Source organism: Borostomias antarcticus (assembly GCF_949987555.1).
Source record: "Borostomias antarcticus genome assembly, chromosome: 16".
In the NCBI taxonomy this organism is placed as follows: domain Eukaryota; kingdom Metazoa; phylum Chordata; class Actinopteri; order Stomiiformes; family Stomiidae; genus Borostomias; species Borostomias antarcticus.
This window is the reverse complement of record NC_140249.1, coordinates 5,277,484-5,289,983: the sequence shown is the minus strand read 5'-3', so window position 1 is coordinate 5,289,983 and position 12,500 is coordinate 5,277,484. Positions and strand designations below refer to the sequence as shown.

The window sequence follows — 12,500 nt, the reverse complement described above, 5'->3', positions numbered from 1 at the left end:
TGTGGTGCGTTCCTCTACCATGTTGCTGACACTGTGCACTGTCTGACCTACTGACCAACGCAATGTAGCGGGTCAGGGGTCGTTTTTAAGTCTTATTGTGTGTGATGTAACAGTTGTTCCCAGTCACATGGCGGGAGGTGGAGTCAGGCTGTTTTATGTTCTAGCGCAGGGGTGTGTTGCGGTTCTCCTGCGAGGGCCCCTGTGGTTCTAGCGTAGGGGTTTGTTGCGGAACCTCTGCCAGGCCCCTTGGTCTGGTGTCGGGGCTGATCCTAGTCACTGTGATGGACCCACATCTCTCTCTTCCCCCCAGCATGTCAATAGCTCACCAGGATATTCAGACACACGTCTGTCTCTCCACTACAACCTCTGACCCCGCTAGACTCTCCACACACCGTCCTCCCTCTCTCTTTCCCTCCCCTCTATCTCTCTTTCTCCTCCCTCTCTCTTTCCCTCCCCTCTATATCTCTCTTTCTACCCATCCTCCCTCTATCTCTTTCTCTGTCCTCCCTCTATCTCTCTCTCTTTCTCCTCCCTCTATCTCTTTCTCTGTCCTCCCTCTATCTCTCTCTTTCTCCTCCCCCTATATCTTTCTCTCTCTCTTTAGCTTCACTGTTGTTCTTGCCTTTATTACAACCACCCGCAGATGCTGGACTTTACAATCACTGTCCTCAGGTAAATCTTAACAGGCCACTGTTATGTTGTGCTGTACAAATAAATAACAATAAATATATATTCATTGTTACAACCCATCCAGGTGTACCAATGTGTTTTGTTTTTGCGTGCGTGTGTGTGTGTGAGAGAGAGAGAGAGAGAGAGAGAGAGAGACGTCAGGTCAGGGACCTTAAGCCACACTAGCGCCAGATTGAGTGTGGTCACATCTATGAGACCAACCTGTCATTGAAAGAATGAGCTGTGGCCATTAGCGGACCCTGAAGGTTAATGGTGACAAGGGTCCATCTCTCCGCTTGCTCAGCAGTTTCCGTGGGTCTTCCTGAGGGTCTCTTGTGTCAGAGAGGAAGAGGAGCGTTTCCGGAGTGGTCACAGCAACCACCCCCCTCCTCCTCCTCCTCTTCCTCCTCACTGCAGTGAATGAGCCAACCAGACCAGGCACGTTGACGTTACACAACGCTGGGCTGTAGTGTGCTACATACAAACCAGTCTTCCTCTAGACAGGCGGAGAGGGCGAACGCGGACTTTGAAGGTGAAGTGGGGTTGCCGCGGCAACCGATGTTGACTCCCCCCCCGTCTCCTAGCAACGCGATGTCGAGTGATGACATGGAGAGCGTGCTATTTTCTGTCCCACCGCTGATTGAATGATGATGCCTCCTCTCTCTACTCCTTTCTCTTCCCCCCCCCCCCCCCCCCCTTCTCTCTCTCCCCCTACTCCCCTCTGTCTTTTTATCCCACCTTCTCTCTCTTTCTCCCTCTGTATATTGAATAGGAGAGGGGGAGAGCTCCATGTTTGTGTGAGCATGGATCCTTGTGGTCTTATTCTACATCACAGTCATGTGTGTGGGGTGGAGGTAGGGGGGGGGGGGGGGGGGGGGGAGGAGTGGTCCGGCGCCCGGTGCTGACATCATAGGGAATACATGAGCAACCATGAGGGTTACAGACGCCAGATTGAGACAAGCCTTTTAAAAATAGAAACTATGAATCATTGTCCAATTTTGGATGTATGTGATGTGATTACATAATCTGGTTTGTTCCCCTTATTTGAGGTCCTTAATAGCATCACCACCACCAGCCCCCGTGGCTGTAGGCTACTGTACCAGATGCAGATGCAGACGCAGCGCCGGCTACCAGATGCAGACGCAGCGCCGGCTAGTTGTAGTGATCGTACCGTGGGTGAGATGAGGTGAGCGGCAGATATGGTGGAGAGACTCCATCACTCTGTCTGACATAACACGTCCGTCTTCCGTGCCGCCCACCCTCTCCTGTAACCTACCGTACCCTCCTCTCTCCTCACGAGGTCGACCTCTGACCTCTGAGCCTTACATGTCTGACACACGGAGACATGGCCGGACGTGAGGAGACGGCCCTCGTGCTTCACAGAGATTCTGCAATAAATGGTCTTGAATGTCTTCTGAAAAGTTTTCATTTTCCACCGCCACCCCCCCACACACACACACACACACCTCACAGGAATGTCTCAGGGCTGGAGTAAGCTGAGGACAAAAGAACTGAGGTGAAAGGAAGACGGAGAACTGTTTCCTCAGTGGGCTCAGCATGTTGGTTTATGTCACCGATATCGGATAACCGGTAATGTCTGACACACACCGCAGCATCTGTGTGTCGCTACGCATTACGTTTTCCCACAAAAGGATCACATCGACATCTTCGGATTCTGTAGTGTGAGATGTCTGACTTGAACATCATGAACACAATGTAGAATATTCTGACACTTAGGCTGCTTATGCATTATTGTATGAGGAAGAAAAGACACCTGTTCATTGCCTATATTGACTTTTCTAAGGCTTATGATCGTGTGCCAAGGGGAAAGATGTACTCTCTTTAAAAGTATGCGCTGTGGTGTTATTATTTTCCTGTCTGCTAATCATGATGCTCCTTTCAGTGTAAAAGGTATTTGAAGCTGCTTTCTCGTCAGCCATCTTATTTGGGTGCGAGACCTGGCTGAAAGTTCCCCTAAAGACTAGAGAACCTGACCAGCCTGCTGGAAGCAGGGCTTTCGTCAGCAAACAGGCCTGCGTAGGATGAGTAGGCCTACACGGCAAGGAGTGTCCGGTGACCCCTTGGGGTTTACACTGGAACTGACCAAACAGAAGATCCGTGTCATGAACTCACATCTGGAGCAGGTGATGAATGTACCGGACCATATCAGAACCGATAGAGAGGTGCTGATGGAAAGAGTACAGTCAAATGAAGGATCCAGGACTTACTGTGAACTTAACCCTGATCTATCTGTCCACCCACTCCATAGCCTACAAACAGCCAGCCCATTATCCAGGATAGTTTGAGACCAACTTTCTCAAGATTCTGCCCGTCATCCCACCGGTGGCGCGTTGAACTGGGAAGGTGGATCCGCACACCTTGCGAACAGCGTGTGTGCAGGTGTGGCACTGGAATCCAGGACGAACAGCACCTTCTCTTGTGCCCCCAAACCCAGGAGATCCGAGACAGTTTTGATGGTCACTCTAACGACCTGTGTGTTTTGTTTCAAGGTATGGACAGGAAAATGTTATGTATGTTGAGCAAATGTTTGGCCATCTTGGAACGTGAGCAACCATCTTAGTTTTATGTATCCGTTATTTGTTTGGACCCATTCTTTGTATTTTAAATGATTATTTTAATCGTTGTATATATTGTGAATATCTATTTTTGGTTGTCAATAAACTAACTTACTAGGCTACACGAACGGTAGTTCAAACAGATTAGACAGAGGGTTCACACATTCTGTGTGTGAGCTCGGTTGGTATCGCAAGTTTTCAGGAGCCACAGATACACACGGAATTTACATGACAAATACACTTGAGCTTGAGCACCCAACCAACCAACAAGATCAGGCCTAAAAATAACCCAGCACCCAGCGCCATGGTATGTATGATTAAGGCTTTCTAGCTGTCTGTTGATAAGCCAATTTCACACACACACAAACCTCATTATGAAGGGTATATTTGTGTCCGTTGGTGAGTCAGAGTGAGTCATATTATAGCTCTATCTTTGACGCAGCTATCCCCGATATCCAGTTAAAGTGACTGTTTGGATGACTGATAGATTATTCATGAGATTAGAAGAATGGTGTACACTGTTCGTGATTCAGTACAGGTATAGGGCCCAACTATTCTAGTGCCGAGTAATAAACACCCCTCCCCCCCAACACGCACACCAAAACCTGCATATCTCGAAGAAACATAAGCGAATGTATCTCTTAAGTCTTCTTCGAGTGGTCGCGCCCCCGTTCCAGGTAATATGGTTTTCCAGGTTTGCTGCTCTATCATTGTCTGTAAAAGATATGGCCAATGGCTGGAAGTGAGACGAACCTATCAGATTTTGGTCTTTTTAAGTGAGACTAACCTATCAGGTTTGGTCTCTTTCCTCTCCTCTAATGTGTGACATCCTTGATGTTTCTGGTGTTCTGGAGGGCTGGGAGACAGTCAAATACATGGATGTTCTTCATGTGCCTCGAATCATGTACCCATAGGAAGCTTTTAGCGTTATTCTGTGTTTTGCTGCCACCTAGTGCCCTCTATCTCTCTCTCTCACTCACACACTGGGACAAACCAAAATTCAGCAAGACCTAAAACTTTATTCAGAAATAATCACTACAGAGCAAATCTAGCCAAAAGCCAAAAACAAAAGAACCAATATTGCTTTTTTAAACCTCATATCAAGGAAAAAGAAGAGCCATAGCAAACAAACAAAACAGTACAACCTTACTAAGAATAATGCAGTAATACAATGATGATAATGACTATCAACAAAAGCATAATTATCAATATATAATGAAACGATTGTGATAATCGATCACGTCCACCTATTGCACGTTGGCGAGGGCATATGAGGGCGAGAGAGATCACAGTCCAGTCTAAAGAGAGAGGGAGACAGCGTGGTCTACAGACCACCAGTCTACAGCCCACCTCTCCCCTCCTGCCAGACAGCTGAGGGGCGGGGGCCACAGCAAGGCCATGTCTTTGCCCTGTCCCACACACGCGCGCACACACACACACACACACACACACATTTCCCTTCAGCTTAACTGTTCATGGCTGAGTGCAGGCACCCCCCACACACACACACACACGCACACAAAACTCCTTTTGACAGAGGGGAGGGGTGAGGTTCTGACGGACCACACAGTGTGACGTTGGTTCCGACCACGCAGGCACAGCGTTGACGCTAAGAAAATGAGTGACAAAATATTCACACATTCGGATGACATAGGAGATCGACATTATAAGGATGGAAGGCTCGCACTTTCTTCGTTGCCAATTCAAGAGTATTTCATGTCAGCTGAAATATAAGCAGACAGAAGTCTGATACGAGCACAGTACAGTGACAGTCTAGAGTAGTGCTCACAGATGACTGACGCACACTCCGGCACAAGCTTTACAACAAAACTAAGCAGACTGGACACCCAACATCTCCTGGGGTGTTCCTGTGTGTCAGCTCAGCTAGCAGTGATGTGAGCTACTCTGACAGATCGTTCAGTGTTTCTGCTCATGCTTCGGTGCCTAAATTACCAGAATATTTTGCAAGACCTGTCATATTTTGACTGGATTCTGAGACACTAGATTCTATATAGGCGATGCAGTGAATTTTTATGTGCGTGTCTGTGTGCGCACAAGTATACTGTATGTGCCCTGTAATGTTGTGCATTGTTGTGAACAGTCCTGTGTGTGAGCGTGCATGGACTCCATAGCATAGAACAGCAGGTGCTGGGTCGAAGTTTGGGGGGGGGCTCTGTGTGGGTGGGGGGGGGGTGGGGGGGCTGGGCATGAGAGGTCAAAGTTTAGAGATGGGCGGGCGTGGGATCGGATCGAGCAGGTCCTCTCAGGCTCAGGCGGGCTCAGGAGTTGTCCGAGGGAACGTGCTCCTCGAAGCCCTCGCTCTCCCTCACCAGCGCCCTCTCCAGGATGACGCGGCCCTCCTTGTAGCGCTGGCTGTCCTCGGTGGCGAACTCGTAGATCCAGCCCAGCTTGCTGTTGCAGTTCTTGCAGCTGACGTCACGCACCATGTGTCTGCCCGTCAGCATCACTCTGTCCTGGACCTCGCTGTACTGCAAGTTCACCACCTGGTCGCACACACACACACACACGCACGCATGTACACACACAGACAGAGATGCAACCCACGTTAAGGGCTGCTTGCCCAGAGCTCTGAGGTACTGTCAGCGCTCCTTTGAGGAGTGAATTTAACCAACCACTCGCTATACCGCTACCTCACACTCGCGAGGACACTGTCACTCAGTTACACTCTCTCTCACACACACACACACACACACACACACACACACACACACACAAAGACCAGTGTGCTCTGGTGACAAGTATATGTCGTGCTGTGTGGACGTGGTGTGTATGGCGTAGCTGCCTACCTTGTTGAAGAGGAAGGCTCTGCCTGTGGCTCCGGTGAAGCGCGTGGAGATGAGCTCGGAGCGGTTGGTCAGGATGGTGTCACAGTTGGCGCAGGAGAAGAGGCGCGTGCCCCCGATGTGGTCGAGGAAGATACGACCCATGGCTCCTCTGGACGTCTGTCTGTCACTCACCTGCTGAGGCTGGCTGAGAGGGTGCTCTCTGTACACGGGGGTGACCAAACCCACACTGAGAAACTTACTACTTTAAATAAAATTATAGTTTTACAATCACTGTACCGTCGTTGACCTTCTATATAATTATAATGCCTACTAGTGTTGTCAAAAATATCGATTTTTCGATTCATATCGATTCTGAATATTTAAAACGGTTTCAATACTAATTTCTCGCAATATCGATATTTTCCACACTATCGATACCAGCTGACTTTCTCGCTCTGTCTTCTCTCCTACAGCGAGTTGTTGACACACAGGCACACACACACAGGCACACACACGCTGCTGCTCTGCACACATTGCCCTGCCCCGCCCCCTCCCCCTCACAGACCTGTCTTGTCAACAAATCCTCTCACTCGCTCCGAAGATGGCAAGTGCAGAGCCTCCGCGACTCGTGGATAAAGAAAACAGCAGAAGTGCTGTTTGGAAGTACTTCGGGTTTGAAGCAAATGACGAAGGAAAAGCTAAAGATGCCACGAAGCCCATTTGCAAGCGTTGTTCCAGAGTAGTGCCAACGAAAGGTGCAAACACAACAAATTTAGCAAAACACCTGAAGGACCGACACGCGGATCTCTATAAAGAATTTAGAGAGCTTGGTGACAGCTCCACTTTCAACATCACTGAAACATTAAACAAAATGGCCCAGTAAACTATTAACTTTAGTTTAATACATGAACTCTAGTTTAATACATCCATGAGCTTGCTATCGAAACGCCGCATTGACTGTGTGTGTGTGTGGGGGGGGGGGCGGTAGTAAGATAGCTAACGTGAAGCTAAGCTAGGCTAGCTAGCTATCTAAGCTAGCTAGCTAATCCCCCTCAAAGCTATCCAGCAATGGGCCAAAGCAGTCAATGTGGCGTCTGAATAGCTGAGGGGAATTAGCTAGCTAGCTACTAGCTAGCTCATGGATGTAAACTAGAGCTAGTTAGCTTAGCTTCGAGAATGGCTGTTGGGCTAACAGGACAACACCAGCTATCAAGCCTGAGGAATCTTGAGTTAATGGTCAGTAAATCAACTTAGAGGCTGTTATGCTTAACACATAGTACTATTAACTTTACTTAATTTCTAAGATTAGATTAGATAATTGAGTTATTTTTAAAGGTCGGATCTAAAGAGAAACCAAGATTTTCAAAAGTGTGATATTTCTCTTCACTTATAGTACCAGAGAGAAGCTGAGGAGAATCGACCAGCAACAAAAGCGACACACACACAGCCTACCCTACTAGCTGTATTTGAACAACAAAGAAAGTATGATGCAAAATCAAATGAAGCCAAGAAACTGAACAGGGCTGTAGCAGAGTACATATGCATGGATCAGGTCCCCGTGTATACTGTTGAGAAACCTGGGTTCAGACAACTTCTTGGACAGTTAAATAACAAGTATGCCCTTCCTTCACGGAATCATTTCATGTACACTGAAATCCCCGCCCTATACAATGAAACAAAAGATAAAATCATGGAGAGCCTTGGGGGGAAACCCTTCTTTTCATGCACCACTGACCTGTGGACCAGCAGGGCCACATCCACATTCATGGCAGTAACTCTGCAGTTTATAACAGAATCCTGGGACATGCAGAGCTGGTGTTTGGGCTGTGTTGGGCTGCACTCAGAGCACACAGGGGACAGCTTGAGGGAGGCGTTGGAGGAGATGGTACATGAAACATGGGAGCTGGACATGTCAAATATGTCTGGCATCACCACTGATAATGCCTCAAATAACAAGAAAGCATTTTAGCAGGACTTCACATGGGTCCCCTGCTTTGGGCACAACCTACACCTAGCCATTAGCAAGGGCCTGGATAAAGACCGTGTGTCTGGAGCGCTGTTGAGGATGAGGAAGACAGTGTCTGCTTTCAGCAAGTCAAAAAATCGAAAATGTTATGCCCTCAATGTTGTCAATTTCTCCCCGTGGTATCGAAAATGGTATCGAGTATCGATACTTTTCAAGGTATCGTATCGAAGTTAGAAATTCCAGTATCGTGACAACACTAATGCCTACTGTACAATAGACTGACAGGCACACGCGTGCGTACACACACACACACACACACACACACACAATTACGTTATAAACTGACAGTTTGACTGAATGGCAGCTAAGGGCGAATGGGTAAGTTGAATAGCTGTTAGCATGTTAGTCTACCTGTCGAGCTTAAGCCAAGAGCTAGCAAAATACTAGGCTAGTTACTAACACTAGCTAGCTAAGCAAGATACACTTGAGATGTAAAAATGACTTGTGACAGTACCTTTCACTTCTGTTTTTCGACTGTTTTAGCTTGAATAAGAGCACAGATTGCCCCGTATCACAATTTCGCACCGTTGTTGTCGTCAAATTTACCAAAACACTGCCGTTACCGCGGCGGTGTGGTCGTGGTCGTCGTTGCTTGTTGTCGTTTCTCAGCTGTTCCTGCGCACTCGGTATCAACATCCGGGTTGACTTCCTCCACTACCGCCTCTGGCCACAAGGTGTCAGTATAACTCATGGTGCCAGTCGGTACATCCAAAACGACCTCGATGGATTTGCATTTTGCAATAATACTCTTTCCTGCTCAGTGTTAGTGTGTGATGGTCGCGTACAAGACAACCCAAACGAAGTAGATGATGGGTTGAACAAGACACCCCAGTGCCCAGTCAAGTCTATCACATGCATGTAGACATCAGCTGCCCAGCGTTTGCCCTGGGCCCCCCAGACGATGACCACGCTGTTACCAGAGGCCCAGGATGAAAATGAGCATGTAGCGAACACACAAGGTGATCGTGTAGGAGTCACATGAGCCTATGTCATTCCCCTGCTCCTCATACTCGTAGTAGAGTTAGTGGAGAAGGCACTTGTTTTAACCGCACCCATGAACTAGAGCTTGATTATAGAAACAGTGTGACAGTGTTTTATTATGATTACAAGCAGCAGGACTAGGCCTACTCAGTAGGCTATTCACATATTTTCAATTACAAGATAAATTATGCATACCTACAAATTAATTGAATGATACACACACACAGCAACACACTCATTCTGTTCTACTTTCAACACCATCCTCCTGCTCACTCTGGAGGCATGCTCTCTCAGATGCGGGTGCCGGACCCCACATGCAGGTGGATCACAGACTTCCTGTCTGACAGGAAGCAGCATGCAGAACTGGGCAAGCACACCTCTGACTCCAGGACCATCAGCACCGGCTCCCCCCCTGTGTTCTTTCCCCTCTACTCTTCTCCCTGTACACGAATAGCTGACGACACCACCTTCATCGGTCTCATCTCCGAGGGCGATGAGTACGCCTACAGGTTGGAGATTGACCAGCTGCTGACCTGGTGTGGTCAAAACAACCTGGTGCCCAATGCCCTCAAGACATGATTGTAGACTTTAAAAAGAATCCAGCCCTCCCCCCCCCCCCCCCCCCCCCCATCACACTGAATGACACCCCAATGACCACTGTTGACTCCTTCCGCTTCCTGGGCACCACCATCTCCCGGGACCTCAAGTGGGAGCTGAACATCAGTTCCCTCACCAAAAAAGCACAGCGGAGGGCTGAACATCAGTTCCCTCACCAAAAAAGCACAGCGGAGGATGTACTTCCTGAGGCAACTGAAGAAATTCAACATGCCAAAGGCAATGATGGTACACTAGAACACCTCCATCATCGAGTCCATCCTCACCTCCTCCATCACCGTCTGGTTCTCAGCCGCAACAGACAAAGACAGGGGCAGACTGCAGCGCATCATCCACCCCACTGAGACAGTGATCGACTGTAGACTGCCATCCCTACAGGACCTGCACGCCTCCAGGACCCTAAAACGGGCCAGAAAGATCGTGGCCGACTCCCCTCTGGCAAGGGACTGCGGTCCATCAGGACCGGGTCCACGCACCACAAAAACAGCTTCTTTCCCACGGCCATCAGACTCATCAACAAGGCTTGTGTAGTCTGTTTCATATGACTCTCTCCCACCAGGAAGTAGTGTGTTTCATAGCAGATTTAGCTGACTGATGTTTATCAACATATATTGTTCTTTTTCTTAGCTTATCCTTTTTCGCACTAGCATTCTGTACTTGCTCTTTGCACTGTCCTGTCTCATCCCTGCACCCTTTCCAATGTTGTCTCCATGTTATGCACCATGACCGAAAACAAATTCCTAGTACGTTGAAAAACTGCATGGCAAGGAAACGGATTCTGATTGTGATTCTGATCACAGTGTCATGTGGGGACGTGTCCCGACCTTGAACTCTCCTCCCTCTATCTTATCTCTCATCTTCTGGATTCACCTTCAGAGGTTGAACTGTCCTCCTAACAAACCTGTAACTTGCCATCTTCTTAATCCTCTCGGACACTTATTATTATATGGCCCATCAAACGACTCGTCATCAGATGTACTGTATGAATCGTTTTATGGTACGCATCACGGATGTTCTTGAAGTCCTGCTGTGTTCTTTCACAGACGTTCGAGGACGAGGAGCAGATGGGTATCTATATCAACGTGGCCAATCAGTGCATGCTCGTTAACGAGAGCTTGTTAAAACTCTGACCATATCATATCTACATATCTACATATCATATCTCCAAATCTAATCGTTAAAATATGATCTAATCTCTGCACTGCACATGTCATGTACTGTACCCCAACCACCCCACCAACATTGTGAGTGAGTTTTATGACCCTAAGTCTGACCCTGGCTAGTCCCATACACAGAAATGCTTTGACACACCCCCACGCTTTTATGTGCATTTTACCATAAACTCCATAAAAACATTTTCTATCTCAGATTGTTATCATTGTGTAAGAATATTCTTATTGCATAAGGAAGCTCATAGTGAACTTTGATGATCAAATTTCTGATCTCTTCCACAGTATTGCAATCAATCAATCATTCTCACAGAGTGATTTTATGTTGTTTTGTTGTATCATATCCCTATTACGTATGTTATTATTGTAATCAGGGCGGCATTGAACTCGCTTGCTCTCAATTGTCAGAGATGGGCAAAAATACATTCAAATGTATCTTGTTACAAAATACAAATGGCCCCTCACATAAATGTATAAAAATAAAATACACTTCCTTGCACCAGTATTTTGTATCAAGATAAAATACATATATTTTGTATTTTCAAAATACAGGAAAATACTTATTTTGTCCTCAATATGGACAGTTTATTATTATTATTTTGTGCATATGGTAGGACATGGAAAATTAAGCAATAAACCACGAGAGGCCGTGGCTTACAGTAACTTTAAGACGCAACGTGTACCCCACCACAAAGCTAGCTCTTTATCAGCGCAGGTGGATGATATTTATACGGGGGGAGTGAGTTTTAACCAACAACTCGCTACCTACTCAGGACTCACAAGAACTCTGTTTCACTCGGTTACATTCACCCCCCTAAACTCACTCCACATCCACAGGGCATCCAGGTCACGGTACCAGTGTAGCTAGCTTACTGGCTCACTCACTTCTTTAGCCAACTGCCACATGTATCGATGGTTTTTATCTTTAGCCTTTACCTGGCGTTCAACATGTGTCCATTCTAAATGATATATCAGATAAAATATTTACCTTGATGGACAGTCTCAAGTTGAACTTGAAGATGAACCTGATTAAGTAAGTAGTGTGGACATAAAACATTCACTGCCTTGGTCAAGGCTACAAAAACACAGGAGCTATAGAGCTAGTAACAGCTAAAAATCACTTAGTGTTTAAGTTTGTTCTTCTTTTTCATGTTTTATGAATAATGAGGAAAGTATTTTGAGTATTTTGAAAATACAAAATTACTCCACTCTTAAGTATCCTGTTACAAATTACATTCAATTTTTTCAGCCATGTCAAATACAAATGACAAAATACTCAAAAGTAATTGAAATACGTATTTAAAATACAAGTTATAGAAATACTGCCCACCTCTGTCAATTGTCTTCCCTGAATAAATAAAGGTTTAAATTAAATCAATCAATCAATCAATCAACCATCTATTTATGGTAGTGATTGTTCAGACAGACAGACAGGTGGGCAGACAGACAGACAGACAGACAGGTGGGCAGACAGACAGACAGACAGGTGGGCAGACAGACAGACAGGTGGGCAGACAGACAGGTGGGCAGACAGACAGACAGACAGGTGGGCAGACAGACAGGTGGGCAGACAGACAGACAGGTAGGTGGGCAGACAGACAGACAGGTGGGCAGACAGACAGGTAGGTGGGCAGACAGACAGGTGGGCAGACAGACAGACAGGTAGGTGGGCAGTGCA

At 46.9% G+C, this 12,500-nt stretch overlaps 1 protein-coding gene across 1 annotated transcript; it reads right to left on the bottom strand.

The window, feature by feature from the left end:
• Window positions 1–4,413: 4,413 nt before the first annotated feature.
• LOC311319677 (protein yippee-like 5) lies at window positions 4,414–8,652 on the bottom strand. Its single transcript, XM_084451280.1, has 3 exons — window positions 8,512–8,652; window positions 6,053–6,251; window positions 4,414–5,749 (listed from the first exon to the last, which is right to left on the bottom strand). Exons 2-3 carry the CDS (start codon window positions 6,191–6,193, stop codon window positions 5,525–5,527), a joined length of 366 nt encoding a protein of 121 aa, XP_084307406.1. The 5' UTR covers window positions 6,194–6,251; window positions 8,512–8,652; the 3' UTR covers window positions 4,414–5,524.
• Between the last annotated feature and the right edge of the window lie 3,848 nt (window positions 8,653–12,500).

Excerpts from the sequence above, each read along its gene's own strand:
- LOC311319677 (XM_084451280.1), bottom strand. The coding sequence starts at position 6,193 with ATGGGTCGTATCTTCCTCGACCACATCGGGGGCACGCGCCTCTTCTCC. Across the intron at positions 5,750-6,052 it reads GAGCCTTCCTCTTCAACAAG|GTGGTGAACTTGCAGTACAG; the intron begins GTAGGCAGCTAC and ends GTGTGCGACCAG.